Source organism: Pseudorasbora parva, chromosome 18, assembly GCF_024679245.1.
Source record: "Pseudorasbora parva isolate DD20220531a chromosome 18, ASM2467924v1, whole genome shotgun sequence".
In the NCBI taxonomy this organism is placed as follows: domain Eukaryota; kingdom Metazoa; phylum Chordata; class Actinopteri; order Cypriniformes; family Gobionidae; genus Pseudorasbora; species Pseudorasbora parva.
In genome coordinates, this window is record NC_090189.1 from 29,585,460 (window position 1) to 29,612,368 (window position 26,909).

At 38.8% G+C, this 26,909-nt stretch overlaps 1 protein-coding gene across 1 annotated transcript; it reads right to left on the reverse strand.

The window, feature by feature from the left end:
* Positions 1-10,281: 10,281 nt before the first annotated feature.
* Positions 10,282-21,906, reverse strand: vtnb (vitronectin b). The gene is made up of 9 exons (XM_067422660.1): positions 21,743-21,906; positions 21,535-21,654; positions 17,331-17,555; positions 17,101-17,240; positions 14,130-14,286; positions 13,222-13,371; positions 12,913-13,144; positions 12,679-12,836; positions 10,282-10,657 (listed from the first exon to the last, which is right to left on the reverse strand). Exons 1-9 carry the CDS (start codon positions 21,795-21,797, stop codon positions 10,536-10,538), a joined length of 1,359 nt encoding a protein of 452 aa, XP_067278761.1. The 5' UTR covers positions 21,798-21,906; the 3' UTR covers positions 10,282-10,535.
* Positions 21,907-26,909: the final 5,003 nt, after the last annotated feature.

Below are 26,909 nucleotides of genomic sequence, written 5' to 3' on the forward strand. Positions count from 1 at the left end.
GTGGAAAGTGGAATGACCTGATCAGAGAAAGCAATGCTGGTGATAAGGGATTTCCGGACCTGAAGTGAAGTGCCGACTAGGATAGCTTCAGTCTTGGAGCTGTTTAGCTGCAGAAAGTTGTGCTTCATCCACGCCGTTATCTCATCCAGGCAAGTTATCAAAGTGGAAAGTAGCAAAATAATGTTGTTTTAAGATTATTTTGCTTATTTTAAGCAAAAACTCTTAATTTTGAGTTATTTTTTCCTAAAACAAGACAATTACTTTTTCTTGTCTAGTAAATACTTCTTGTTTTAAGAATTTTTTGATGTTTGGACTAGAAACAAGACAAAAATACTAAGAAAAGCATTTTTTTGCAGTGAAGAAATCTCTTGCTCTCGTTCTGGTCATAGTTTGTCTTGATAATTCGAAATATTTGAAGGTCGTCATAGGAGAAGTCACACTGCAGGATTGTGTGCCAAATCTTCTGACACTGCCAGAATTTCGTCTGAGGTAAAATTTGATCACAGCGATCATTAATCGGCGGCCAGTGAACATGTCAAACTAACGATCAAAGACGTCAGATTTTAGCCTAGGATCAGAGGACTCTTTTAGGATTTGCAAATTTTGTCTCTGACAAAATTGCACAGTGTGCACCCGGCTTAAAGGTGGGGTAAGTGCTATCTGGTAACCGTTGTTGGTATTTCAAATCACCAAAACAAACACGCCCCTACCCCCAAAAGGGTCTCGTCCCTATTTTAATAGCGCCGCCCCACACATGTAACCCAGAGGCATCAACGGCTATGGCAGAACCTCTGTGTATCTAATCCAGGTCTAATATTCAATGAAAAGGTCATCCCTTCTATCACAAAAACACAAACCGTTCTTGTGAACAACTAGAAAGTACACGTGCAAGACAGTCCAGCTAACGACATATTACAATTATGACTGGATAAGGGTTATATAGATCATGAAAAGAGTAAGCAAACATATATTAGGAGTATAGTATCTTACTTGTCGGAGACATTGTGTGAGCTGATGCTTGAAGCACACGTTGAGGAGATTTAGATGCTCCATACGGTGTGGAAATGAACGGGTCTTTATCATCGCTGAAGTGAGACACAATACGATCGCAAATGGACTAACAAGCGAACATGACACACAAGCATAGTCAAGCAGCATATATTAGGCTAGTTCTGGTCTAATGTCCGTCCTGTGTGACTCGTGTGTTTTGAATAATGACGTGCACAGAGCGAGAGCGAGCACTCTTCTCGCTATCAATAGTAGACACGCCCCTTACCTGATGATTGGCTACAATTTGTTATTCCACTCGGCCCATGTCCTTTTTCTAAAACGGTTTTGAAATAAGACTTACCCCACCTTTAAAGGTGTCATGAACTGGCTTTTAAAAAAAAATGTATACTGTTGTCTGATGTCAACTAATGATGTACGTGGGGTTCAGCTCCTGTCATATCTAGCCCCTGTCAGTTCAGTTCACATGAGGGAAGGGGTGGTTTTGAAAGCGGCAACCGGACTGATTTAAGTACGTCTTTATCAAACAAACACAATTATTTATTTCTCATCTGCCCACGATTGATTGTACTATTATTTTTGTATAACATGGCCCGCACGATCGGTTGATATAAGCACGAACCATGCGCACACGCATACACGTGTGCGAACGCGCCCTTCAAATGTCACGTCAAGAGAGAGAACAGCAGAACAAAAGGAATATTACGAGATTCATCTGCCTGCCGACGGGCTTCCATTTTTGAGAAAACGCACAGCGTGAAAAACGTAGTCAAATTTCAGTTGGACTGTGGGGCAACATGTAACATTATCCCCTTAAATTATGTGAATCCAGATGTTCAAACGGAGAAAACAGACCAGATACGTGTAATGTACAACAAAAGTACACTAAAACCAGTTGGCAAATGCCATTTGAAACCGAGAAATCCATGCAACAAAAAGCTGTACAGACTGGACTTTATGGTCGTTGACGCACACTCTGCAGTACCATTAGTAAGAAGCAAAGCAGTCCAGGGAATGAAACTGGTTAAAGTGCAATCTGAGAATGTCCTGGTGGTGGATAATGTTGTGACAAAGACAGACAGAGATGACACAAGCGGACAATGGACAATGCAACAAATAACTACTGAGTTCACAGATGTTTTCAGATGTTTTCAGATGTTGGAGCCAGTAAAACTAACTAAACGGAGAGTACCAGTCGCAATGATGGGACCGCTGAAGGAGGAGTTAAACAATCTCCAAGAACATGGTATAATCACACCCGTAGAACAAAGCAATGACTGGATAAGCAGTCTGGTTGTCATAAAGAAACCCAGTGACAAGTTGAGAATTTGCATAGACTCCAGACCATTGAACAAAGCCTTAAAGAGGAGTCACTTTCCGTTGCCCACAATCGAGGACATTTTGCCTGCCAAAAAGTCAAAAGCAAGAGTATTCACGTCTGTGATGTAAAAAAGGGCTTCTGGCATGTCTAGTTGGATGACCCATCAAGCTATCTCGCCATGTTTGCAACGCCTTATGGGAGATACAGGTGGTTGAGAATGCCTATGGGAATTAGCCCAGCGCCTGAGGTTTTCCAGAGAATACTCAACTAGGTATTAGAAGGACTTCAAGGCATACACATAATTGCAGACGAGTTGCTAATAACAGGGGAAGGTGAAACACTGGAAATGGCTAATAAAGACCATGATCGGAAACTGAGATCGTTCCTAGACAGATGCAGAGACAGAAATATCAAGCTGAACGCAGGCAAATTTAGACTCAGACAAAGTTAAGTACCATATATTGGACATCTGCTCACATCTGAAGGCCTAAAAGTAGATCCAGAGAAAGAACAGGCCATAAATAAGATGCAAAGGCCGACTGATGTGAAAGGGGTGCAGAGAATTCTGGGCATGGTGAATTATCTGTCTAGATTTTGCGGACATCTTTCAGATCACTGTTAAGTGCTCAGACAGCTGACACACAAGGATAGTTTGTGAGACTGGTCTAAGGTGTACGAACAAGCCTTTCAGAGTATAAAAGACCTAATAACCTGGGCACCGGTACTATGTTACTACAGCCTCGAAGAACAGTTGGTTCTTCAGTGAGATGCATCTGAGACCGTCCTTGGTGCAGCACTGTTGCAGAGTCGAGAACCTGTTGCTTTTGGTAGCCGTGCATTATCACTGACTGAACGGGGTTATGCTCAAATAGAAACAGTGCTTAGCAATATAGTTTGGCATGGAGAAATTCCATCAATACACGTATGGACAGAAAAGTGGCCGTAAAGTCGGATCACAAGCCTCTTGAGAGTATTGTTTAGAAACCACTGCTGCAAGCACCCAAGAGACTTCAAAGGATGTTAATGAGACTCCAGAAATATAATTTCATCATTAACTATGTCCCAGGAAAAGAGATGCTGTTGGCAGACACGCTGAGTCAGGCATACCTGGAGAACACTGCACAGGAAGGATCTGCGGAGAAAGAGATAGAAAGCGTGAATATGATTCAGTACCTTCCAACATCGGAAGAGAGACTCAAAGTAATCAGAGGTGAGACGGCAAAAGATGACACACTGAAGACCCTGATAAAGACAATAAAAGAGGGATGGCCAACAAGCAAAAGAATCATACCAAGCAAAATAGCTCACTACTACTCAATCCACAATGAGCCAACTGTGCAGGATGGCATTGTGTTCAAAGGTGAAAGAGCGGTGATACCAGATACACTCAGAAGCGACATGATACACAGAGTTCACGCTGCGCACCTATTGAAGGATGTTTGAAGAGAGCAAGGGAATGCCTCTATTGGCCTGGAATGAGTGCACAGATAAAGAGATACATTGAGAAGTGCGATATGTGAAGATCAACAGAAACAAAACAACAGAAAGAATCACTCTGCCCACACGAACTGCCTGAAAGACCGTGGTCCAAGGTGGGCAACGATCTTTTTGTATTCAACAATTGAGACTATCTAATCACTGTTGATTATTTCTCAAATTTCTGGGAGGTGGATTACTTGCCAGCAGTGATGGGAATAACGGCGTTATAGATAAACGGTGTTACTAGTGGCATTGATATTTTCAGTAACGAGTAATCAAACGAATTACTGTTTCCCCCGTTACAACGCCGTTACCGTTACTGAGAATAAAATGCGGCGTTATAATTAAGCTCACTGAAGCGGTTTTCATCCGAACAGGCGCACGCTCTGTCAGAGGACCTGCAGCTGTGTGTGTGTGTGTGTGTGTGTGTGTGTGTGTGTGTGTGTGTGTGTGTGTGTGTGTGTGTGTATGTGTGTGTGTGTGTGTGTGTGTGTTTGTGACACAGTTACCAGGAGTCAGAGCCATGGCATGTCCAATGACTTCAAAGGTAGCTTTCGCAAACTGGAAGTATAAGCGCTACTTTTACCTTGTTGAGGTAAAAGGTGAATGTTTATGTAACGTGCAACTTATGCCCAGAAGAGTCTCTCCACGTCGGTGAACGCAATTGATAACGTGAGCTCCGCTACCAAAGGATTCGACAGACCCACGACATTAAAGACACCCAAAACTAGGTTTTTCTCGCGAGAAAGTGGGTAAGCCTGCCATACAAACAAGACTTGAGAGCACTTCTTGTTAAACTATTTACTTTTGAATAAGAAAATACTTCAAGCAGGCTACAGTATGTTTACCAGTTGTGTGACAGTTTTAGAATTTTAATGTGGACTACAAAGAGTCTAGGCTATGTAAATTAGGCCAATATATTTTTTATTATTATAATTTTCTATTTTTGGTATACTTTTCTTAAGGAGCATAATTTATTTTTAGATTTATTTGATGGCCAGTTGGCGTCTGTGCAATAAATATTACAGTTCTAAACAATCTATTTTGTTTTATTGTTCCACTATCGTACTGATATTTACAATAATGCATTGCATTTGATAGGTGTCTCCACATTGTCCCACAGCAACATTAAAATAGTGTAGATTAGTGTACAATGTTTTATAATAATAATTTATTCTATTTAGTGTCCATTTCAATCATTTAACATTTAATATTGGGGGCATCCAAGTTATTTTACATATTTGAACATTTAACAAAAGTTATAAACACTTGTCTGTTCTACTCATTTCAACTGACTTGTGAAAACTGGTTAAAAAAATCTAAATTATATGACTTATAGCAACTTTTTTTTTTTTGTACAGTAACGAAAATAGTTAGTTTCCCTGGTAACGAGTTACTTTTATTATAGAGTAATTCAGTTACTAACTCTTACTTTTTGGAACAAGTAGTGAGTAACTATAACTAATTCGTTTTTTAAAGTAACGTTCCCAACACTGCTTGCCAGACACAAAGTCTTCCACTGTGATTAAGAAGCTGAAAGCCCATTTTGCCAGGCAAGGCATACCGAACATTGTGTTCTCTGATAATGGGCAGCAATACACGTCAACCGAATTCCAGCAGTTCAGTAGACGCTGGGAGTTTCAGCATAAAACATCTTCACCCACCCACCTGCAAAGCAATGGGAAAGCGGAGTCGGCTGTCAAAACAGCAAAACGTCTAATGCAAAGGGCCAAAATGTCAGGACAAGATCCATACCTGGCGATATTAGATCACAGGATCACCTCGTCGCAGGGTCTGAAAGCAAGCCCTGCTCAGAGATTGTTGAGCAGGAGGACACGCACACTCCTCCATACACACAGGAATCTGTTGAAGCCAAAAGTAGTAGACACGACATAAGAACTGAGACTAAATTAAAGACAACGGAAATGTACTACAACAGACACGCAAAAGACATCCTGAAACCAGGTGATCAAGTGACAGTTCAACCAACACAGTCAAAGGTTTAGCAGAAAGCAACAGTTCTAGAACCAGTTAACAATCGGTCATACAGGGTTGAACTGGACAGAGGGGGTGTTCTGAGGAGGAACAGGAGGTACCTCAGACACACAGGCCATCAGGTCACAAAACAAGAAACGTTTGTGGAGAACAACCGGCAAAAGGAGCATTGTGTTCAGCCAAATGGTGACTCGAAACCTCGGTCACTACCTCGGTCACTACCAGAGCAGGTCGGATTATCGTCAAACCACATTATTTGAAGGACTAAACATGGACTGATTATTGCTTTCTCTCTCTTCTGGAGATAAAAAGTGATATGTCTTGCTGAAAAAAATTTTTTTAACCCAAAAGCCTGACTTAGAAAGAAAATGTTTTGAAAAGTTCACACAATCATTGTGATAAGTTCTAGGAATAAACATACATTTTTGCACTTGTAAAAAAAATATTCAAAAAAATAAGGAAGGATGGATGGATGTCACAATGGTATTGTTAGTTTGACTCATGTTGCAGTACGGACCTTTTTGTATGATGCACTTTAAGGAAGTGAATGCTGTTCAGTAAACAGAGAGTTATGGACAAATGGCAGTGGTTTGACTTATTTATTGCACTCTAGTGAATGAAAGAGAGTGAAACAAACACCATGTCTCCCCCACAAGAGCTGGAACTTCATTCAAATAAAGTTCAACCACTCAGCGTCTGTGTTCTTCCACAACTAGGAATAGCACAGTGTCTTGCTATCTTCTTCAGCATGTACAGGTCCTTCTCAAAAAATTAACATATGTGATGAAAGTTTATTATTTTCCATAATGTAATGATAAAAATTAAACTTTTAAAATTTAAATTTAAATTTAAATTAAAATTAAAATAAAATTTTAGATTCATGGCCCAACTGAAATATTTCAGGTCTTTTATTGTTTTAATACTGATTATTTTGGCATACAGCTCATGAAAACCCCAAATTCCTATCTCAAAAAATTAGCACATTTCATCCGACCAATAAAAGAAAAGTGTTTTTAATACAAAAAAGTTAACCTTCAATTAATTATGTTCGGTTATGCACTCAATACTTGGTCGGGAATCCTTTTGCAGAAATGACTGCTTCAATGCGGCGTGGCATGGAGGCGATCAGCCTGTGGCACTGCTGAGGTGTTATGGAGGCCCAGGATGCTTCGATAGCGGCCTTAAGCTCATCCAGAGTGTCGGGTCTTGCGTCTCTCAACTTTCTCTTCACAGTATCCCACAGATTCTCTATGGGGTTCAGGTCAGGAGAGTTGCCAGGCCAATTGAGCACAGTAATACCATGGTCAGTAAACCATTTACCAGTGGTTTTGGCACTGTGAGCAGGTGCCAGGTCGTGCTGAAAAACCAAATCTTCATCTCCATAACGCTTTTCAGCAGATGGAAGCATGAAGTGCTCCAAAATCTCCTGATAGCGAGCTGCATTGACCCTGCCCTTGATAAAACACAGTGGACCAACACCAGCAGCTGACATGGCACCCCAGACCATCACTGACTGTGGGTACTTGACACTGGACTTCAGGCATTTTGGCATTTCCTTCTCCCCAGTCTTCCTCCAGACTCTGGCACCTTGATTTCCGAATGACATGCAAAATTTGCTTTCATCCGAAAAAAGTACTTTGGACCACTGAGCAACAGTCCAGTGCTGCTTCTCTGTAGCCCAAAAGTGGCTTGACCTGGGGAATGCAGCACCTGTAGCCCATTTCCTGCACACGCCTGTGCACGGTGGCTCTGGATGTTTCTACTCCAGACTCAGTCCACTGCTTCCGCAGGTCCCCCAAGGTCTGGAATCGGTCCGTCTCCACAATCTTCCTCAGGGTCCGGTCACCTCTTCTCGTTGTGCAGTGTTTTTTGCCACACTTTTTCCTTCCCACAGACTTCCCACTTAGGTGCCTTGATACAGCACTCTGGGAACAGCCTATTCATTTCTCAATTCATTACCCCTTTAAGTTTACTTGATTTAAACAATGCACCCCTCCCCCGCTCCCTGCCGACAGCTCAACGGTTGAGTGAGCGCAGGCTGTTTGAATCCTCTTCAGTCTCCAGAACAGTTCCTTCAGCATTGCAGAATTGCTGCATTTCCTCTATGAAATTCAGGTTTGTGTGTTTTATTTATAAAATCATTACTGTGATTAAAATTATTTTATTTAATGCAAAACAAAATACAGGGATGCAATGAGTCACCTAAACAAGTGTCGCATCTGTCTTTTCAGATCAACACCAGATGATTGTATAGTAAAAGTTTTGTAAAAGAGTGTAGGCAGAGCCTTTCCATTTAAAATGCCTTTCCATTAGGCAATATAGGAGGTCGCCTACGGCCCCGCCTTAACTTGAGGGACTCTTCAATCTTGAGATTATTTTATTAGACATAACTTCAAAAGATGATATTTGCTAATTGATTAAGAGCACTCAACCCGACACTAGTCATGTGTTGATCATGAATGAGTCGTTCATTTTTAACAAATCTTTAATATCACTCGAGAACAACAGGTTGTCTCAGAGAGCGATTCATTCATTTTGTGTTGACTGCGCATGCGCATCATCCAATTGTTACGAACCCATAGCTGAAGTCAGACTAGAATCCATGTTGCAGATGGACTTTATTGCCAAAGAGTAAGGAACAGATATAACAACCCAAAACGACAGGCAAGGACGTGATCAAAGTACAGGCAGGGTTCAGAAACTCAATAGGCAGGCAGACAGCAAACAAACTCCAAACGATAGCCAAAGGGAAAATCCTGTTAACAGACAAGAAGGTCAAAACAGTAGAAGAGACAATAGCAATGGTGACCGCTTGGTAAGGCAGAATAAACTGGCAATTCTTTGCAAAGAGTTCAATGAAGCATGTGGCTTTTATAGCTACAAACAGGAAGTGAGGCTACAGACAGGAACTAGAACTCTGGTGATGGCTCCCTCTGGTGGAGGGATGAACTGTTCCGGTCTGAGGTGTTACACGCATATGTACTGTACAGGAAACATTATATAACACATGTGTGAATGCGCATAGATGTTGTTGTTTTTTTGTTGCTATTCACTCAAAGCTAGTGTTGGGGTCACGTGTAGATGTAGTGTAGTTAATTAATCAGATTACTTTTTCAAGTAGCTAGTGAAGTAGCACATTACTTTAAAATTTACATCAAAATAGGCCTATCTGAGTTACTTTTTCTATTAGGTAATGAAAGTTACTTTGTTTTGTTAAGGGAAATTGGGAGAAAGGTACACCTGCTTTGCAATAATGAAGTATGTTAAATTAAACAAATATACTTTATGTATAATCTCACGTTATGAATGAATGTCTCTGCTGCTGACCTTCAATATTCTTTGATATATATCCAATTCAACCATTATGATTGAGCAAAAATTACTTTAGAATAACATCACATTTGTTTTTTGTTTTTATTGCTGAAGTCTTTTTTTCTCCTGTGTCCTTTTTTTCTGTAATTCAGTTTGAGCTGCGCCCTCTACTGTACAAGCGTGAATTTGCATTTCACATTTGGTGTGAACATTTGCCAAAAACTGAACTTTTCTTTTTGGTTATTAAACCAAACAAGCAAGCTCAGTCCAGTTGAGGTAAGGTATGTAAAAAGTATTGTAACATTACTTTGCATAAACTTTACTTTTTTTAGGAATAACTCAATATTGTAATGCATTACATTTTAAAGTATAACTTTCCCCAACATTGCTCATAGCTCTACTGCTATACTTTTTTTGTTGCCATACTTGTCCCAGTGAGTGAAACACTCATTTGCGCCACTAGATGATGTACTTATCATCACGATAGAGAGAAAGAGATAGAGGTGTGGAAATGATACTTTCTCTTATAACTGCCACTTAAATTTCCAGCTTGTTGAGATATACCTATATTAGACTGAGACTTCAAATGTATATAGGTTCATGAGAAAAATATATATTTTCCATTCCTTTTTCTTACACAATATAGTTCTATATAATAATATAATTATTTTAAACCGCTGACAAGTACACTAAACAAGATATTCATTTTATGATTCATAACAGTAATGCTTTGAGATATGTTTTATGAGTTAAATGCCTCAACTTCTGAGATATCTCTAAAACCTTAATCTTCCAGATACATTGTATTGTGTAATATTATTTATCTACCAAAGTTGCTCTATACATCAAAGCGATCTGAATTATATGTGCTATGCTAAATATGAGTTTTGAGACCCCTGGGTAGAGAACTCAAGAGAGTTTGTGACCCAGCAAACATGCTGGGAATCCAGTCCTGCTGAGCTTCAACAGTAAGAGCGCAGATTCAAAATAGGACAGAAGGTTTTTTTTTGGTTTTTTTGTATGTGTGTGTGTGCACTAATGAATCCTGCTCAATAAGACCAGTTATGCATTAATACAATTGACGTAAAACTATCTCAGTAAACAAATCAGAGGATTCAATAAATGAATAAAAACATGACATGCACAGAAAATACGACAATGCTAGCTACATGGGACAGACAGTTTATTATTATTCAGCATTTTTAACAAGAACAGTTTATGAGTTAATTCAACATCATTATATTGAATCCTAGTAATATGTTTAATGTAAGATTTATCCTAATGCATGCAAAACCATTGTTATAACTGTAATGTAACAGAGAACTATAATATTGATAGTACTGATTAATCCCCATAAATGGCTTCTAATTAAGCAATAATAAAATCTTTGTTATTAATGCAAATATGGAAACCTTGCTTCTTATCTTTTTTCTGACATGTCCTTTTCCTTACATCCCAACCAATATTTGCCAATGGATCTTGGGTAAGGAGGGTTTACGTAGTCAATCCGTTTGGTCTGCAGGTCCACCCTGTAGTATTTATCTAGAGGAGCAATGCCACAATATTAATACAAATGTTAAAAATGTATAAATACAGTGTTCTATTATCATTAAACCAACTTGTACACTGCCATTTTTAGGGTGTCAGTTGGAATTTTTTTTTTCTTTTTTTTTCTTTTTTTGAGAAACCACGAGGAAAGGGTGCATAATGACTGAGAGTCAATATTCAGAAATTATTCATTATTATTATGTTTTTAACTATGCTGTATAGATGTATTTAGCAATTTGTCTGTTGTCAAACTCAAACATGTGTATATTTTGAATTATTAAAAATGCCTTTTTTTAAAGATAATAATTGTATTTTATTGACAAAATATGTTAGTTTGTTTTGGATATTTGTTTTTATTATATTAGGCAATATTTTAGGTTGTCATATGGTTGTTACAATGTTAGCTAGTGTGTAATGTTAACTTTAGATAGTGTGTAATGTTGCTGTTTGAGAATAAACACCATGTGCAAAGTTACAACGCTCAAAGTTTAAAGCAAAGGGAGATATTTGCTTTTAAAACATCAGTTTCTAAGGACTTCAGCAAACGGCCGGTAGGGACTAAAGACTTTTCCTCCAGGGTTCCTGACATCACCAGCTACAATATTTACATAAACCCCTTCTCCAAAAATATTAAATAAGGGCGACGAGGCCATTTTTTATTGCTGTGAAATAGTAGGCTGGGAGTGTCAGTTGTGCAATGCCGACAAAATGCTGTTATTTTCATCCGGATTGCAGTTGGTTAAAATACATTTTTAACTCGGTCCCTCATAATTAGTACTCAAATCTCGCTCTCTGTGCTGCACATTTTACGGAGGAAAGCTTCCACAATCGTCGCAAGTTCAATGCAGGATTTGCACAACGGCTTGTCCCTAAAGATGGAGCAGTTCCAACTTTAAAAACAGGCCACAACCTGTAAGCATTTTTCGTCAATGTGTTTTTCTGTAATAGTTCGTACTGTAAATTATACATTGTAGCAAGGAAGTAAACAAATGACAACAATGTTTGGCTCTGCAAACCGGGTTTGTTAAATGCTCATTCACACTTAACATTATCTGACAAACACCTAACGTTACAAACTTTTTTTTAAATCTCAACAGCGAACTTGCTTGGAATTAATGTAAATTATTATTTGATTAGCACTTTTATGTATTGTTTATCTCCAGGCATATTTGGCTACTATAGTAAAGCTAATGTTTAGTATTCGTTTTGGGTTAATAGTTCTTGCGACAGATATTTGGCTATAATCGTTCAAAAAATACAAAAGGAGTCTACCGGTAAAGGTAGGGGTTTCTGAGAAACGTGGACTAGGCGGTTAGCGAATCACAACACACTGGGCCAGCTATCTAGTGTGCACCCATTGCGTTTTTTTGAGGGACCGGCTTCATAGAACCCGGAAACCATCAAACCGTTTTTACAAGGAGGGACAGAGCTGTGTAGAATAAAGGTAAAAAATATGAAAAATAATGCTTTTTTTTTTTAACGAAGCATGAACACGTTACAGTGAACCCCACAAACACAATTAAGCCTTCAAAAGAATGTGTTTTACCACCCCTTTAACTGATGGTTGTCACTTCAGGTTAATATTTATAAAATTATTCTGTAAAAATGTTACGTACGTTTACCCTATAGCTTTCTTCACTGACTTTCTATGATGTTTAAAACGTTTCTGATTTTCAGAAGGCAGACTGAGTTAGTGAAAGGGAAACATGGTTTGTGTAACATTCGCAACACATTATTAGCTGTTTGATAATGTAGTCAAGCAAAAGGCTAATCATATTAATTATTGTTATTTGTCTGACGAAGTTAAGAGCTATACCATTGTGCAGTAACTTGAGTAAAAGTTACTATTTTAAGTAAATATTTTTAGGATTCTTTGATTAATAGCCTGCTCATTTTTTGATAAAATCTTTTGTAACATTATTATCCAAAGTGCACCTTAAAATGAAACTTCAGCATAAATATGTTTTGGATTAATTTTAACAGAATGAACAGAACATTATCATGACATGCAGTACCTTTCTTAAAGAAGTAGACGTTCTGCACAGGAGTGGCCTTCTCTTGGACGTACTCCACATCAGTGTAGTCCATCGGCTCGTAGCTCATGTCAAAGAAAGATGGACGTCTTCCACGGCCCTTTTTCTGTTTTTTTCCATGCTTCTCTGCTCCATAATACCTATATAACATATATTGATACATCTATACATCCCCTGTACAGATATACTCGTAGAAAACCTCAATAATTAACTAACCTTTCCTCATAGTCCAATCCAAAGTCTTCCCAGAACAGCGAGCGACTCACTCTGGCTCCTCGACCCTTGGTCTTCTTTCTCCGTCCGGTTCGGCCTCCGCTCAGGCTGCTGCCTGGGGATGGCGAGGGACCAGGGTTTACATACAGTCGGCCAACCATTGCAGCATCTATGGGAGGTTTGATGCCAATCCAGTCTTTGGAAATGAAGCGTGGCCCTTTGTGATGCCCTTGAACTGGGTGGACAGGGAACATTTTAGCAAACCAGACATATATATCAAACCCTCTGCTTAAGTTATGTATGCAAACTTACAGCCTTGAAAGAGCTGAGCAAACAAGCTATCCAAGTCACAGTACAGGTTAGTGTAACGTGTGAAGGCAACAGAGGGTGAAGACTTGGTCATGCGGTCACATTCTTCATGGGAAGGCTGGTGTTTGAACTCATATTGGTAGTACTGGTCCCCTGCGGGACAAAGGAAAACATTCGATCTTGAATGAATCCACTGCATAAGGTGCAGAACAATATATCAGTGCTGCAGTGATGACGTATTTTTGTCAGTATCCTCGTCAAAAACCAATACGATTTTTTCTTAGGTTTTTGGATTGTTGCAGAAAATAAACAAAACATTGTATGATGCTTAAACATTTTATCAATCTTCACAAATGAGTACAACTTCTGTTGCCTAAATGCAAACAAAAAAAACTAAATGTATGGTTGCATGACTTGCACCATCACTAAGGCTGTGCTCAAAACTGCTCCCTATATCATTCACTGTTCTCTACATTAGTCTACTAATAAAGTCCGCTTGAAGGAGTGAATGAAAACAAGTGGCTGCTGCTTTTGTGTTTGTTATTGCTGTTTAATAATTATTTGAACCTTAGGAAACTGGCTGTTCCAGTAGTACTGAAAGGATTTCTCTTGAGACCTGTCATTGAAACTATGTATAAACCCTGATTAAACAATTTAATAATCAATTAAAAAGGAATTTATACTTGTCTGTCTGTGGGCGCCATCCTCAATTCATGTAGTGCAACCTTCACAGTACATTATGGGTATTCTCTAGCATCTGTGTTTTAGATTTGGACAGGACACTATTCTATTTAAGATTTTTTTAAATAATTTTTTTAATTCTTTATATAAAAAAATAAAAGTGCTTGAAAGTTCAAGTTACAATAGTTTGCAAGAGTGCGAATGATGACCTTCATTTAACTTTCGCATACCTTTAAAAAAATACACCTTTTCCCTTCCATGATGACCTGGAGCTGGGATGGCAAATGCAGCATCAATATCATCTGGAATCTTCTCGAAGCCCACGGATATGTCTCTTGGGTAATCTTCATCCAAAACATCACCATCAAAACGCCAGTACTTGTTGCCCTGTGATTCAGGAATGACATAACCTGACATTTTGCTCTAAATATTTTCATTTCTGTCAAACTAGCTTCTTAGCCGGTGACATGTGAGTGTCCATAATAAATAAATACTGATAAATAAATAAAAAGATCTAGTTAAATACAAATATAAAAAGTAGTTTTCTCTTTTTTTAGGTTTTAATGATCGCAAAATGTCATATGGTGAGACCATCAAGTAAAAAAAGTAATAACACTTTTCTCTTACACCTTGAATACGCAAGAACACATCGAATTTTAAAAATGTATTATTAAGTTATAATTATGATGTTTTTGGAGAGTCGCACTACATGACATTTTACAACCTGAACTAACCCTGTCATAAAAGTTCAAATGATCTGATATTTAAGAAGACTTAAGCCTAGTTCAGACTGCACGATTTTTAAACTCTTCGGGTCACTGCTCTTTTCACACTGCATGACTATCTGGGGTATCATTCAGTCACTGCTGTGTTCACACTTCACGATGGTTTGACGACAGAGGAGTTCACACTGCATGACTGAACATGAGGAAGAATCGCCGAAAACTCTCTCTCCGGTGCAAACTACGTTTCCCAACTAGATGTGACGAGTAAACACCGCGAGATCACGTGCGTCAGACCGGAGTTCTCGCACGAGACTTGGAACTGTTATTAATGATGCACAAAGTTTGCTTCAAATTGTATGTGCGCTGATTTGTGGAGAAAAAGAAAAAGGATTATGGCGAAGGAAATTGTTGGAGAGACAGAGGGAGTCAGGATTTTGTTCTGCAAAGACAGTTTGAGGTAAATAAACAATTTTGTAATGTGCTGCTGCTGTGGCTGGATGTGCAAATGTTTGGCCTTTGTTTCTGTTTGATAGATTTGTAAATATATCTATTAAAATACTGATATTCTGCTCTATAACTCCTCCCTGAACCTCGCTGCCCTGTATCTCACTCTTTCATTGGCTGTCGGTCATCGCCGATGTGATTTTCAGTCAGAACGCAGTTCACACCGAAGGAGTATCAATCGCCGACAGGTCCAGATATTTAGCATGCCAAATATCTCACCGGCGTCGGCGACTCGTCGGCGATTCTCTCTGATCGAGTCTTTGATTAGTCACACTGCCTATGATCTCGGGCATTTGTCGGCGATTTCACAAAACCTGCACTCTAAAAAATGCTGGGTTAAAAACAACCCAAGTTGGGTTGAAAATGCACCGACCCAACAATTGGGTTGTTTTAACCCAATGGTTGAGTTGTTCTTACCCAGCAATTGGGTTGTCTTAAGCAACATTTACCCAACCACTGGGTTAAAACAACCCAACCACTGGGTTAAAACAACTCAACCATTGGGTTAAAACAACTCAATTGTTGGGTCGGTGCATTTTCAACCCAACTTGGGTTGTTTTTAACCCAGCATTTTTTAGAGTGTGTCGGTGACTCAAATTCGGGGCAAAAATCGGGCAGTGTGAACTAGGATTTATCTGCGACAAAGTCATGAGGGTGATGACATCATTTCCTGCTTTCAGGTAGTGATGGCCAAAGGAAGCGTTTCGAAGCTTTCTGATACAATTGTGTCGAAAATGGTTCATTACTCGAAGCTTCATTCAGATAGAAATTGCAGCACCATCTCCTGGTGAAGTAAATGTAATGCAACAAAGCTGACAACCATAAAATGCAAGTAGGCTTATGTTAACGCCCCGTTTATTATGTGTTTATGTAGGGGAATTTTACAGATACTGATGAACTTCATGTGTTCATCTTGATAATAAAACAATAATGATGTGTGTGTGTAATTATTTCTTTAGACAAGGACAGAAGATCAGACCAGCTTTAAAAAGCTGGAAACCATCACAGGAATTCTAATGGTTTCTATTAAATACCAATAAGAACCGTTGGTTTTTACCATTTAAACCACTACAGATTTTTTTTTTCTTCGTGTGTGGGACAAATTCCATTAGGATGTGATGCCCCCACCAACAGAACCCAACACATATCAGAAGAGACCCGTAGAGACCACAATAATTCCCATTACAACCAATAAAATTCCCATGAAAACCATTAAATGCAATAGAATTTCAGTAATGGTTTCTATAGTGTTTTTTTATTTATTTATTTTTTGTTTTATTTATTTATATATATATTTTTTAATGGCAGTATCATGTGTGAAAGCACATAAGAAATACAGCGGGCAGGTTTCAAACCTGTCAACACTGATTGGGCTGTCAAAGCAGTCAGGTGGTTCACTACAGGAGTGAAGCAGTGTGTTTGCTTCAGAAGGCATTTTCACGTGACTAGTGACATAATAATACAAGCGCCGAAGCAGTGGTTCATTGCAAGGACCGTTCAAGTTTGAAGCAAGCTTCGGAGCATCGGTGTCAGACGTAACATCACTACTTTCAGGGCGTTCAGAAACAGTGATATAGGCCCTGTCCCAAATGCCACCCTAAACCCTCACGGTCTTCATCTGAATCCGCACTTTCACGACGTAATGCGGCTTTGACTGCCGGGATGGCATAAATGTGCATTGAGGGCGCATATCGCAAACACCCTTCTGAGTTCCAAAATGACAAATGGGACAACCTGCGGTCTCGTGGACTTTACAACGCCCATTGTAAGTCCACGAGACCGAAAGTTCACATGAAGTCTGCCATTTGAGACAGGGCCATAGAGAATAACTTAGAGGGGACTTTGTGCTTTGTAACTTTGCAGAAATTTTACATGATCAAACAGCAACATTACACACTAAAGAAAGCTGAAAATCTACAAAAGCATTAGGCTATAGGTCCTCTTTAATATTAAATAAAATCAATAAACAGACCTTGAATATATATGTTTTTCCCTGGCAGTTGATGCGTGTGAAAGCAGCATCAATAGGACCAGAGATGCCCCACACATCCTTGATGAGTTTGGGATACCCAGGCATGACAGATCTGTCATCTAACTCAAAGAAATAGTCTCCTGGAACACAGATGAACAGAGGCTTGTGTAGACAAACTGCACCTGAACTGAGAAAAAGCCACAGTGATTGCATTCCACCTCTGAACTCACCTCTGAATCCATAGATTGAGCCGTTCTTCAGCTGCATGAAGGCGTCAAAGGTGCGGCCGCTACAGGTGACCGCGCTTGGATCGGGCGGAATTGTAGGAGACACAGGAGTGGGAGTTGTGGTGGTGAGGGGCAGAGAGGTGGTGACTGTCACATTCGGTTCCTCTGTCGGTGTCACTGAAGAGGTCAGATCCCCCTCAGGCACGTCAAACATGTCACCACGGGCAACTGCAGGGACAATTTAAAACATTCAATTAGTACAGCCTTTTTCACAAACAGAATTTCAGGAAATGTATACACTCTTAGAAGAAAATGTTCTATATAAATGGGTCCCATTATGGGACCCATAATATTTTTGTTTTTTTTACGGATTTGATTTATGATTTACTCCTCAGGGATCTATGCTAACATTTTTCTTGAGGAGCACTTGTGCTCCTAATAAAAGATTTTAGAAGCACAGTAAAAACTTTAGGAGCACTTTCTGATCAAAACACACATTCCAATTATAATTGTAAACATGTTTCCCATTACAGGACGATATTTGCCACTTTAAATTAATATCCAGGGGCATTTTTACCATTATAAGAGCTATGTTTTCTAATGTTATTAAATGTATTCATCATCTTTTGTCCATTTCTTCAATTAAAATAGAAAAGTTGTTTTAAAAATGTTAATTTAAACAATAAATTCAGTTAGAGCAACAAAACACAATCATACTTTTACCAATCAAATGAATTCAGCATGAAATTTTGTTTATTTTGTTTCTCTGTTTAATGCAGCTCATGGGTACATAATGGTGTATGAATGTTTTAGATAGGCCTATATGTATTTGAATTTAGAAATAGGCTATGTAAAAAAATCTAACTTTAAAAGTTTGATATTTTAAATTAAAAGTCCAGACAAAGTATAAATATGAAAATAAAACAGTCACACCCGTTTCATTTTGTAAACAATCTTTGAAGTATAGTCCGTCGCACATGTTTTTTGTAGGCTGCTGACTGAAGTCATGAATAGCAGTTAATTGCAGTACGAAACATAACTGTTGCTCGGTGTTGATGCATTTTGGTAGTTGTAGTTTTATTCAGATTGTATTATACATAATTCATGAGAATCGATCAGATCACTGGCACCAGTGCACCTATATATTTTTTCACAGTCACATGCAGTAATTATCGGTCACAAATGTGTAGAGCTCTGTGTGTGTATGTTTCAGGGGTTGATTTTTATAAAAAATAAAAGATTTTAGATTTATTTTCCTTTTTAGTGAGGAGTGCAATGAAATGTTGATCCTTTTGGTCTTAATAGTGCTTGGAAACATTTTAATTATTAATAATTATTTTGTGTACATCAATTAATTTATACACCATCAGGAATAACATTATGACCAAATATTGTGTTGGTCCTCATTTTGCTGCCAAAGCAGCCCTAACCCATTGAGGCATGGACTCCACTAGACCCCTGAAGGTGTGCTTTGGTGTCTGGCACAAAGATTTTAGCAGCAGATACTTTAAGTCCTGATGCTCAATTGAATTGAGATCTGGGAAATTTTCAACACCTCAAACTCGTTGTGCTCCTCAAACAATTTTTTGAACCATTTTTGCTTTATGGCAGGGAGCATTATCCTGCTGAAAGAGGCCACAGTCACCAGGGAATACTGTTTCCATGAAAGGGTGTACATGGTCTGCAACAATGCTTAGGTAGGTGGTACGTGTCAAAGTAACATCCACATGGATGGCAGGAGCCAAGATTTCCCAGCAGAACCGAAAGCATCACACTGCCTCCGCCGGCTTACCTTCTTTCCACAGGGCATTCTGGTGCCATGTGTTCCCCAGGAACGCAAATGCACCCGGCCATCCACATGATGTAAAAGTAAATGTGATTGATCAGACCAGGCCACCTTCTTCCATTGCTCTGTGGTCCAGTTCTGATGCTCACGTGCCCACTGTTGCCGCTTTCGGCGGTGGGCAGGGGTCAGCAAGGGCATCCTGACTGGTCTTCGGTTATGCAGCTCCATATGCAACAAACTGATGCACTGTGTATTCTGACACCTTTCTATCAGAACCAGCATTAACTTCTTGAGTAATTTGAGCTAAAGTAGCTCATCTGTTTGATCTGACCACACCGGCCAGCCTTCGCTCCCCACGTGCATCACTGAGCCTTGGCCACCCATGACCCTGTCGCTGGTTCACCACTGTTCCTTCCTTTGACCACTTTTGATAGATACTGACCACTGCAGACCGGGAACACCCCACAAAAGCTGCAGTTTTGACCCAGTTGTCTAGCCATCACAATTTGGCCCTTGTCAAACTCGCCTAAATCCTTATGCTTGCTCATTTTTCCTGCTTCTAACACATCAATTTTAAGGACAAAATGATCACTTGCTGTCTAATTTATATATTTACGCACACACACACACACACACACACACACACACACACACACACACACACACACACACACACACACACACACACACACACACACACACACAATTGTTTTTGTGAAAGAAGTGACGACTGTGGTATGTATCGTCACTTCTTTAACAACAAACAATTTTGTGAGTAATAAAGTTTTATCAAAGTTTAGTACAGTTGTTCACCATGAACATCATTATTAAGTTACAAGTTTGAGATAAGAAGATAAGAGACATGTGATGTGTAAAGAAAACAGCAAAATCAGTGATTTATGGTAAATATCACCTGTGAACAGCCTATTGCATGTCCAGTTAAAATGGAAATAGTTTGCAACACTGGCATTCTGGTTGTATAGTGTGTATCATTAAAAGTACTTCTCTTTTATTATTGTGCATATGTTCTATATTTTAGGTTTGAATTTTTTATGGCTATGTAGTAAAATATGACAAAAAAAGAAAAAATAGGAATTGAATTATCTTTAGCAAGACAAAGATGTCAAGGGCCGTCATTTCCATCATGGACAATGTAGAAATTGAGAAAATTGAGGTGGAAATGAACTGGTGGTAATGTTAATGTTTTAGAAAAGACAAAAACAATTTCATGTTACGTATGTTATGTTATCTATCTCAGTTTATCTTTGTTTATTTTTTCATTATTATTATTTTTAAAAGACAGAATTGTCATATAATGCATGTATACACATTGTTAGCAGACAAATTAAACTGGGACTGTGAAAAGTATATTTTAAAAGTTTATTTTCTAAGTCCACTAAGGGCCAAAAGTGCAAATAGTTGTTGCAAAACCTTATTGTAAACATGTTTCCAAAAACTCCCCTCATCTGCCATTGGTCAGGCAAAAGAAAGTCCTGAGCCAGTGTTGCTGTGTAGAACTGCTCAAGCTGCTCAAACAAACAGAGCAATGTAGCACTACAGTGTTCACACTTTTCAAGAAAATCATCCCATAAATGGTGTACTTATATTGTGAGTTTGTATAATAAACTATAGAACTTTTTTTAAAAACTAGACACACTCAAAAAAACAATACAATAGAACATTCAAAAACAATAGAACATTCACATTCAAATTTACACTACTATTCATTTCCACAAAACTATTAAGCAGCAACAGTTTCTGAAGCTTCTTAACATGTTCTTTATTGTTTTCTGAAGGATCATGTGACACTGAAGACTGGAATAATGATGCTGAAAATTCAGCAATGCCATCACATGAATAAACTGCTTTTTAAAATATATTCAAATAGAAAAGAGACCTTTTAAATACTGCCTGATCCCCAAAAATGATTATTATGTTTTTAGCATGTTATATGTTCTTCTCAAACCTAACTGATGAAGTGCGTAGCTTTTCATTTCTTAAGTATCCAGGGAGACACATCATGGCCATATTTCAGGGGATCTTGACCAAAAGTGGATACACCTTTTGATGGAAATAAATGTTGTTTCCATCAAGAGGTGCATCAATTTTTGTTCCAGATCTTGTATTGACAATCCAAGAGTCCAGCACTGTGTAAAGTCTCCTCCAGCACATCCCAAAGACTTTTGAATGAATTTAAAGTCTGACTCGGAGGAGCCAATTCATGTGTGAAAATGATTAATCCCTTCCAACCATTATTTCACAATTTGATATTTTAATCAAATACATGTATCCTTGGTGAGTATGAGATTTCTTTCAAAAACATTTTACACACTTCAAACATTTCCGTGCAAAAGCGAGTAATAAAATACATCAAAAAAAGTTTGACATTAATTACAATCTGAATGTGCATCAAGTTCTTACTTTTAGTCCGGCAGGTGCTGTCAAAATCCTCACAGCAGCTTCCGTAGTACTTGCACATTCTATCACACTGGCATTTCTTTGTAGGATCAAAGCCCCTCTGACAGCGTCCCAGGCATGTTTCTGTAGAGAGAAAAAATGCTATAAAATGCAATAAGATGAGAATAAACCAGCAGTCTAATTATAATGAAGCAGTTTGTGGGGCACTTACCCTCCGCAGCGAAACAAGTCGCCAAAACAAGGGATAATAAAATCACAAATTTCATTTTTTAATGCCACATCTGTCAGCAGTGAGTGCCTAAACTGCTCTAGAAACACCAGTGTGAAACAACGGCCGAGGACACAGGACAGTTTAGACATCTGTGCCGATCGATGGTTCCAAAAGTCACCCAACACCCCCTGTTTGTTTAGCCTGAAAGAATCAATCATTACTATAAAGTTTCTCTGTTACATGTCTACAAACCTGCATGTTACGATTAAAGCCTATAAGCTGATATAAATTTAAGAGAGCTTAACAAAGATTTAACCAAATGAGGTCTGATATGTACAGTATAAGGCTAAAAGGACAATAAAAAGTGGGACTGTTTGTGTGGCCTAGTGATGAACTACTATTGAGCTGGCTACTATTGATTTCACTGTCTGAACAATTCAACTGGCTGTTTGTATTGAAATGGCGGATGGTTAGTTGAGTTCAAAATTAGATATTATTACGACTTTTAACAACTGTATATAGAGCCTTGAGCTACAGGCCCTGTTGGAGGAAAGTCTTCACTTCAACCCCATTACATAAATATTTGCATCAAAAGATCTGTTCAGTACATATGACAGGTGTAGTGACCAAGGTGCTGAAATAATTGCAGGAATAAGAACTATAAACATCTAAACTCGATTAGTAAACGTAGTATCAGTAAATTGGTATGAATTAATGAATGAATGAATTAATTAATACAGCATTTTCATATGTACTACTGTACACCCAAAGCGCTTTACACTCATGTCAGGGATCTCTCCTCATCCACCACCAGTGTGCAGCATCCACTTGGATGATGTGACGGCAACCAAAGTACAACGGCGCCAGTGCGCTCACCACACACCAGCGATAGGTGGAGAGGAGAGAGGGTGATAGAGCCAATTCAGTGGATGGGGATTATTAGGAGGCTATGATTGGTAAGGGCCAATCGAGGGGAATTTGGCCAGCACACTGGGGTTACACCCCTACTCTTTTACGAGAAGTGCCATGGGATTTTTAATGACCACACAGAGTCAGGACCTCGGTTTAACGTCTCATCCGAAGGACGGTGCTCTTTGACAGTAGTGCCCCCATCACTATACTGGGGCATTAGGACCCACACAGACCACAGGGTGAGCACCCCCTGCTGGCCTCACTAACACCTCTACCAGCAACTACCTGGTTTTCCCAGTTGGTCTCCCATCCAGGTACTGACCAGGCTCAGCCCTGCTTAGCTTCAGTGGGAAACCAGTCTTGGGATACAGGGTGATATGGCTGCTTGCTGCTGGTATCGCAATCATTTCTGTTGTTGACATATTGCTTCTTTTTTAACTACTTTCTCTTTTTTTATACTGCACTGTATTACTGATATTTATGTTCTGACTTTCTGGTTTGATTTTATGTCAATTGTTTATTGTGATCAAATGAACTCTAAATTTACCTGTGAGTCCTGTAACAATTAGAAGACGCTTATGTAGAGCCAAGCTATACAAGAAGTCCCCGCAAAGTCCCATTGGTTCCACACCAACAAGATTAATGTTATGGAGTGGCCAGCCCAATACCTGGACCTTAATACAATAGAAAACCTGTGTCGAGACATCAAAAATGCTGAGGCAAAACCAAGAAATGCAGAAGAATTGTGATATGTACTGCAATCGTCCTGTAGGGGTAAACAGCCTGATCAGCCGGTGGTTTGATTTCGCTCTGCAACTCAGTCTGGAAACCTGTACATTCATTTCTACTGCTTCTCTTACACTTTTGCACATAGTTTACGTCACCCTATCTGAAAATGACAGATAAAAAACTATGCTGAGAATAATAGTAAGGTGTTTGCAGAACATAATATAACAGTTAGTTAAAAGGAATTACTCAAGTACTGTTAAATCTTAAGTAAGATTAGTAAAAATGTATGTTAACTAGAATTGGCATTAAACTAGCTTAATATTTATTATTTAATTTACTTGGGAGGTGTTAGCTTTCTTTACTTTTAGCTGATTATTAAATTAACTTCATTTTCCTCTGTAAGTTTGCTTTGCAAAAGTAAGGCAATTGGTTTCCAAACTTTTTTTTAAGTAAACTGAACTTGTTAGAATTTACGGTGTAAAGAAAAATGCAGACACTGCAATTTTTTGAACTGCCTACACTCTAAAAAAAAGAGTTGGTTTTTGTTGGTTTAACTTAAAAAGTTACCTGGTTGCCTTAAAATTTTGAGTTTATTGAAATTAAACATTTGAGTTGATACAATGAAGGAAATAGATAAATGAAGGAAATAGAAACTCAAAATATTATTGTATGTGAACCACATAAAAAAAATTGCTATAAAATAGCACTATTTGGCATGTTTCACTGCGTCATCAAAAATAAAACACACACAATTACCAATTGTCGAATCTCAAAAAATGTTCATTGTATTAACTCAATGAACTAATTTCAATGAACTCAAAATTAAGGCAACCAGGTAACTTTTTTTCTAAATATTTTTTACAGTGTAATATTCCTTTTTCCTTACTTTCTGTAACGTAATAAAAAATGTATACTTTTTTCATGTTTTGATTTAGAATAGCATGCACATTGTTCCCACTGCATTTGTGTGTATTGAAATAAAGTTATTATAAAGATTTTTAGCTTTACTCCCTTTTTTAAACACACTGTTATTATTTTGAACACAACTGTATATCCTGCAAGTTTCTACAGAGGGATTTCATCGTATATCATACGCCTAATTTATACTTTCCCTCGATTACAACCAGTCGTCCTGTCCCTGCAGCTGAAAAATACCCCCACAGCATGATGCTGCCACCACCATGCTTCACTGTTTGGACTGTATTGGACAGGTGATGAGCAGTGTCTGTTTTTCTCCGCTTAGAATTAAGGCCAAAAAGTTCCATCTTTGTCTCATCAGATCAGAAAATCTTATTACTCACCAACTTGGAGTCCTTCAGATGCTTTTTAGCAAACTCCATGCAGGCTTTCATGTGTCTTGCACAGAGGAGAGGCTTCTGTCGGGCCACTTGGCCATAAAGCCACGACTGGTGGAGGGCTGCAGTGATGGTTGACTTTCTACAACTTTCTCCCATCTCCCGACTGCATCTCTGGAGCTCAGCCACAGTGATCTTTGGGTTTTTCCTTTATCTCTCTCACCAAGGCACTTCTCCCCCGGTATCTCAGTTTGGCCGAACGGCCAGCTCTAGGAAGGGTTCTGGTTGTCCCAAACGTCTTCCATTTAAGGATTATGGAGGCCACTGTGCTCTTAGGAACCTTAAGTGCAGCAGAACTTGTTTTGTAACCTTGGCCAGATCTGTGCTTTGCCACAGTTCTGTCTCTGAGCTCTTCAGGCAGTTCCTTTGACCTCATGATTCTCATTTGCTCTGATATGCACTGTGAGCTGTAAGGTCTTATATAGACAGGTGTGTGGCTTTCCTACTCAAGTATAATCAAACACAGCTGGACTGAAATGAAGGTGTAGAACCATCTCAAGGATGATCAGAAGAAATGGACAGCACTTGAGTAAAATATACGAGTGTCACAGCTTTCCGTACTCACTGTTTTTGCATAGGTATATGGAATTGTGCATAATGTACTATAAATTAAATTATTGGGGTGGATGGGGGTTAGGGGAGAAGCAATGGCTGGGTAAACTAATAATTTTGGGACTAAAGATTATTTTGCCCATTTTTTGTTAAAGGTTAAGAGCAGACATACATTATATATATATATATATATATATATATATATATATATATATATATATATATATATATATATATATATATATATATATATATATATATATATATATATATATATATAGTGCCTTGCGAAAGTATTCGGCCCCCTTGAACTTTGCAACCTTTTGCCACATTTCAGGCTTCAAACACAAAGATAAAAAAACTGTACTTTTTTTGTGAAAAATCAACAACAAGTGGGACACACTTGCTTTACTTTCAGTGCAGCAAACTCACTCCAGAAGTTCAGTGAGGATCTCTGAATGATCCAATGTTGACCTAAATGACTAATGATGATAAATAGAATCCACCTGTGTGTAATCAAGTCTCCGTATAAATGCACCTGCACTGTGATAGTCTCAGAGGTCCGTTTAAAGCGCAGAGAGCATCATGAAGAACAAGGAACACACCAGGCAGGTCCGAGATACTGTTGTGGAGAAGTTTAAAGCCGAATTTGGATACAAAAAGATTTCCCAAGATTTAAACATCCCAAGGAGCACTGTGCAAGCGATAATATTGAAATGGAAGGAATATCAGACCACTGCAAATCTACCAAGACCTGGCCGTCCCTCTAAACTTTCAGCTCATACAAGGAGAAGACTGATCAGAGATGCAGCCAAGAGGCCCATGATTACTCTGGATGAACTGCAGAGATCTACAGCTGAGGTGGGAGACTCTGTCCAAAGGACAACAATCAGTCGTATACTGCACAAATCTGGCCTTTATGGAAGAGTGGCAAGAAGAAAGCCCTTTCTTAAAGATATCCATAAAAAAGTGTTGTTTAAAGTTTGCCACAAGCCACCTGGGAGACACACCAAACATGTGGAAGAAGGTGCTCTGGTCAGATGAAACCAAAATTGAACTTTTTGGCAACAATGCAAAACGTTGTGTTTGCCGTAAAAGCAACAAAGCTCATCACCCTGAACAAACCATCCCCACTGTCAAACATGGTGGTGGCAGCATCATGGTTTGGGCCTGCTTTTCTTCAGCAGGGACAGGGAAGATGGTTAAAATTGATGGGAAGATGGATGGAGCCAAATACAGGACCATTCTGGAAGAAAACCTGATGGAGTCTGCAAAAGACCTGGGACTGGGACGGAGATTTGTCTTCCAACAAGACAATGATCCAAAACATAAAACAAAATCTACAATGGAATGGTTCAAAAATAAACATATCCAGGTGTTAGAATGGCCAAGTCAAAGTCCAGACCTGAATCCAATCGAGAATCTGTGGAAAAAACTGAAAACTACTGTTCACAAACGCTCTCCATCCAACCTCACTGAGCTCGAGCTGTTCTGCAATGAGGAATGGGCAAAAATTTCAGTCTCTCGATGTGCAAAACTGATAGAGACATACCCCAAGCGACTTACAGCTGTAATCGCAGCAAAAGGTGGCGCTACAAAGTATTAACTTAAGGGACCGC

Bases quoted from the DNA above. Each gene is read 5' to 3' on its own strand.
- vtnb (XM_067422660.1), bottom strand. From the start codon at position 21,797: ATGAAATTTGTGATTTTATTATCCCTTGTTTTGGCGACTTGTTTCGCT. The intron at 17,241-17,330 runs GTGAGTTCAGAG...TCTGTGTTCCAG, and splicing joins CTCAATCTATGGATTCAGAG to GAGACTATTTCTTTGAGTTA. The intron at 14,287-17,100 runs GTCTGTTTATTG...CCTGAATCACAG, and splicing joins GAAAAACATATATATTCAAG to GGCAACAAGTACTGGCGTTT.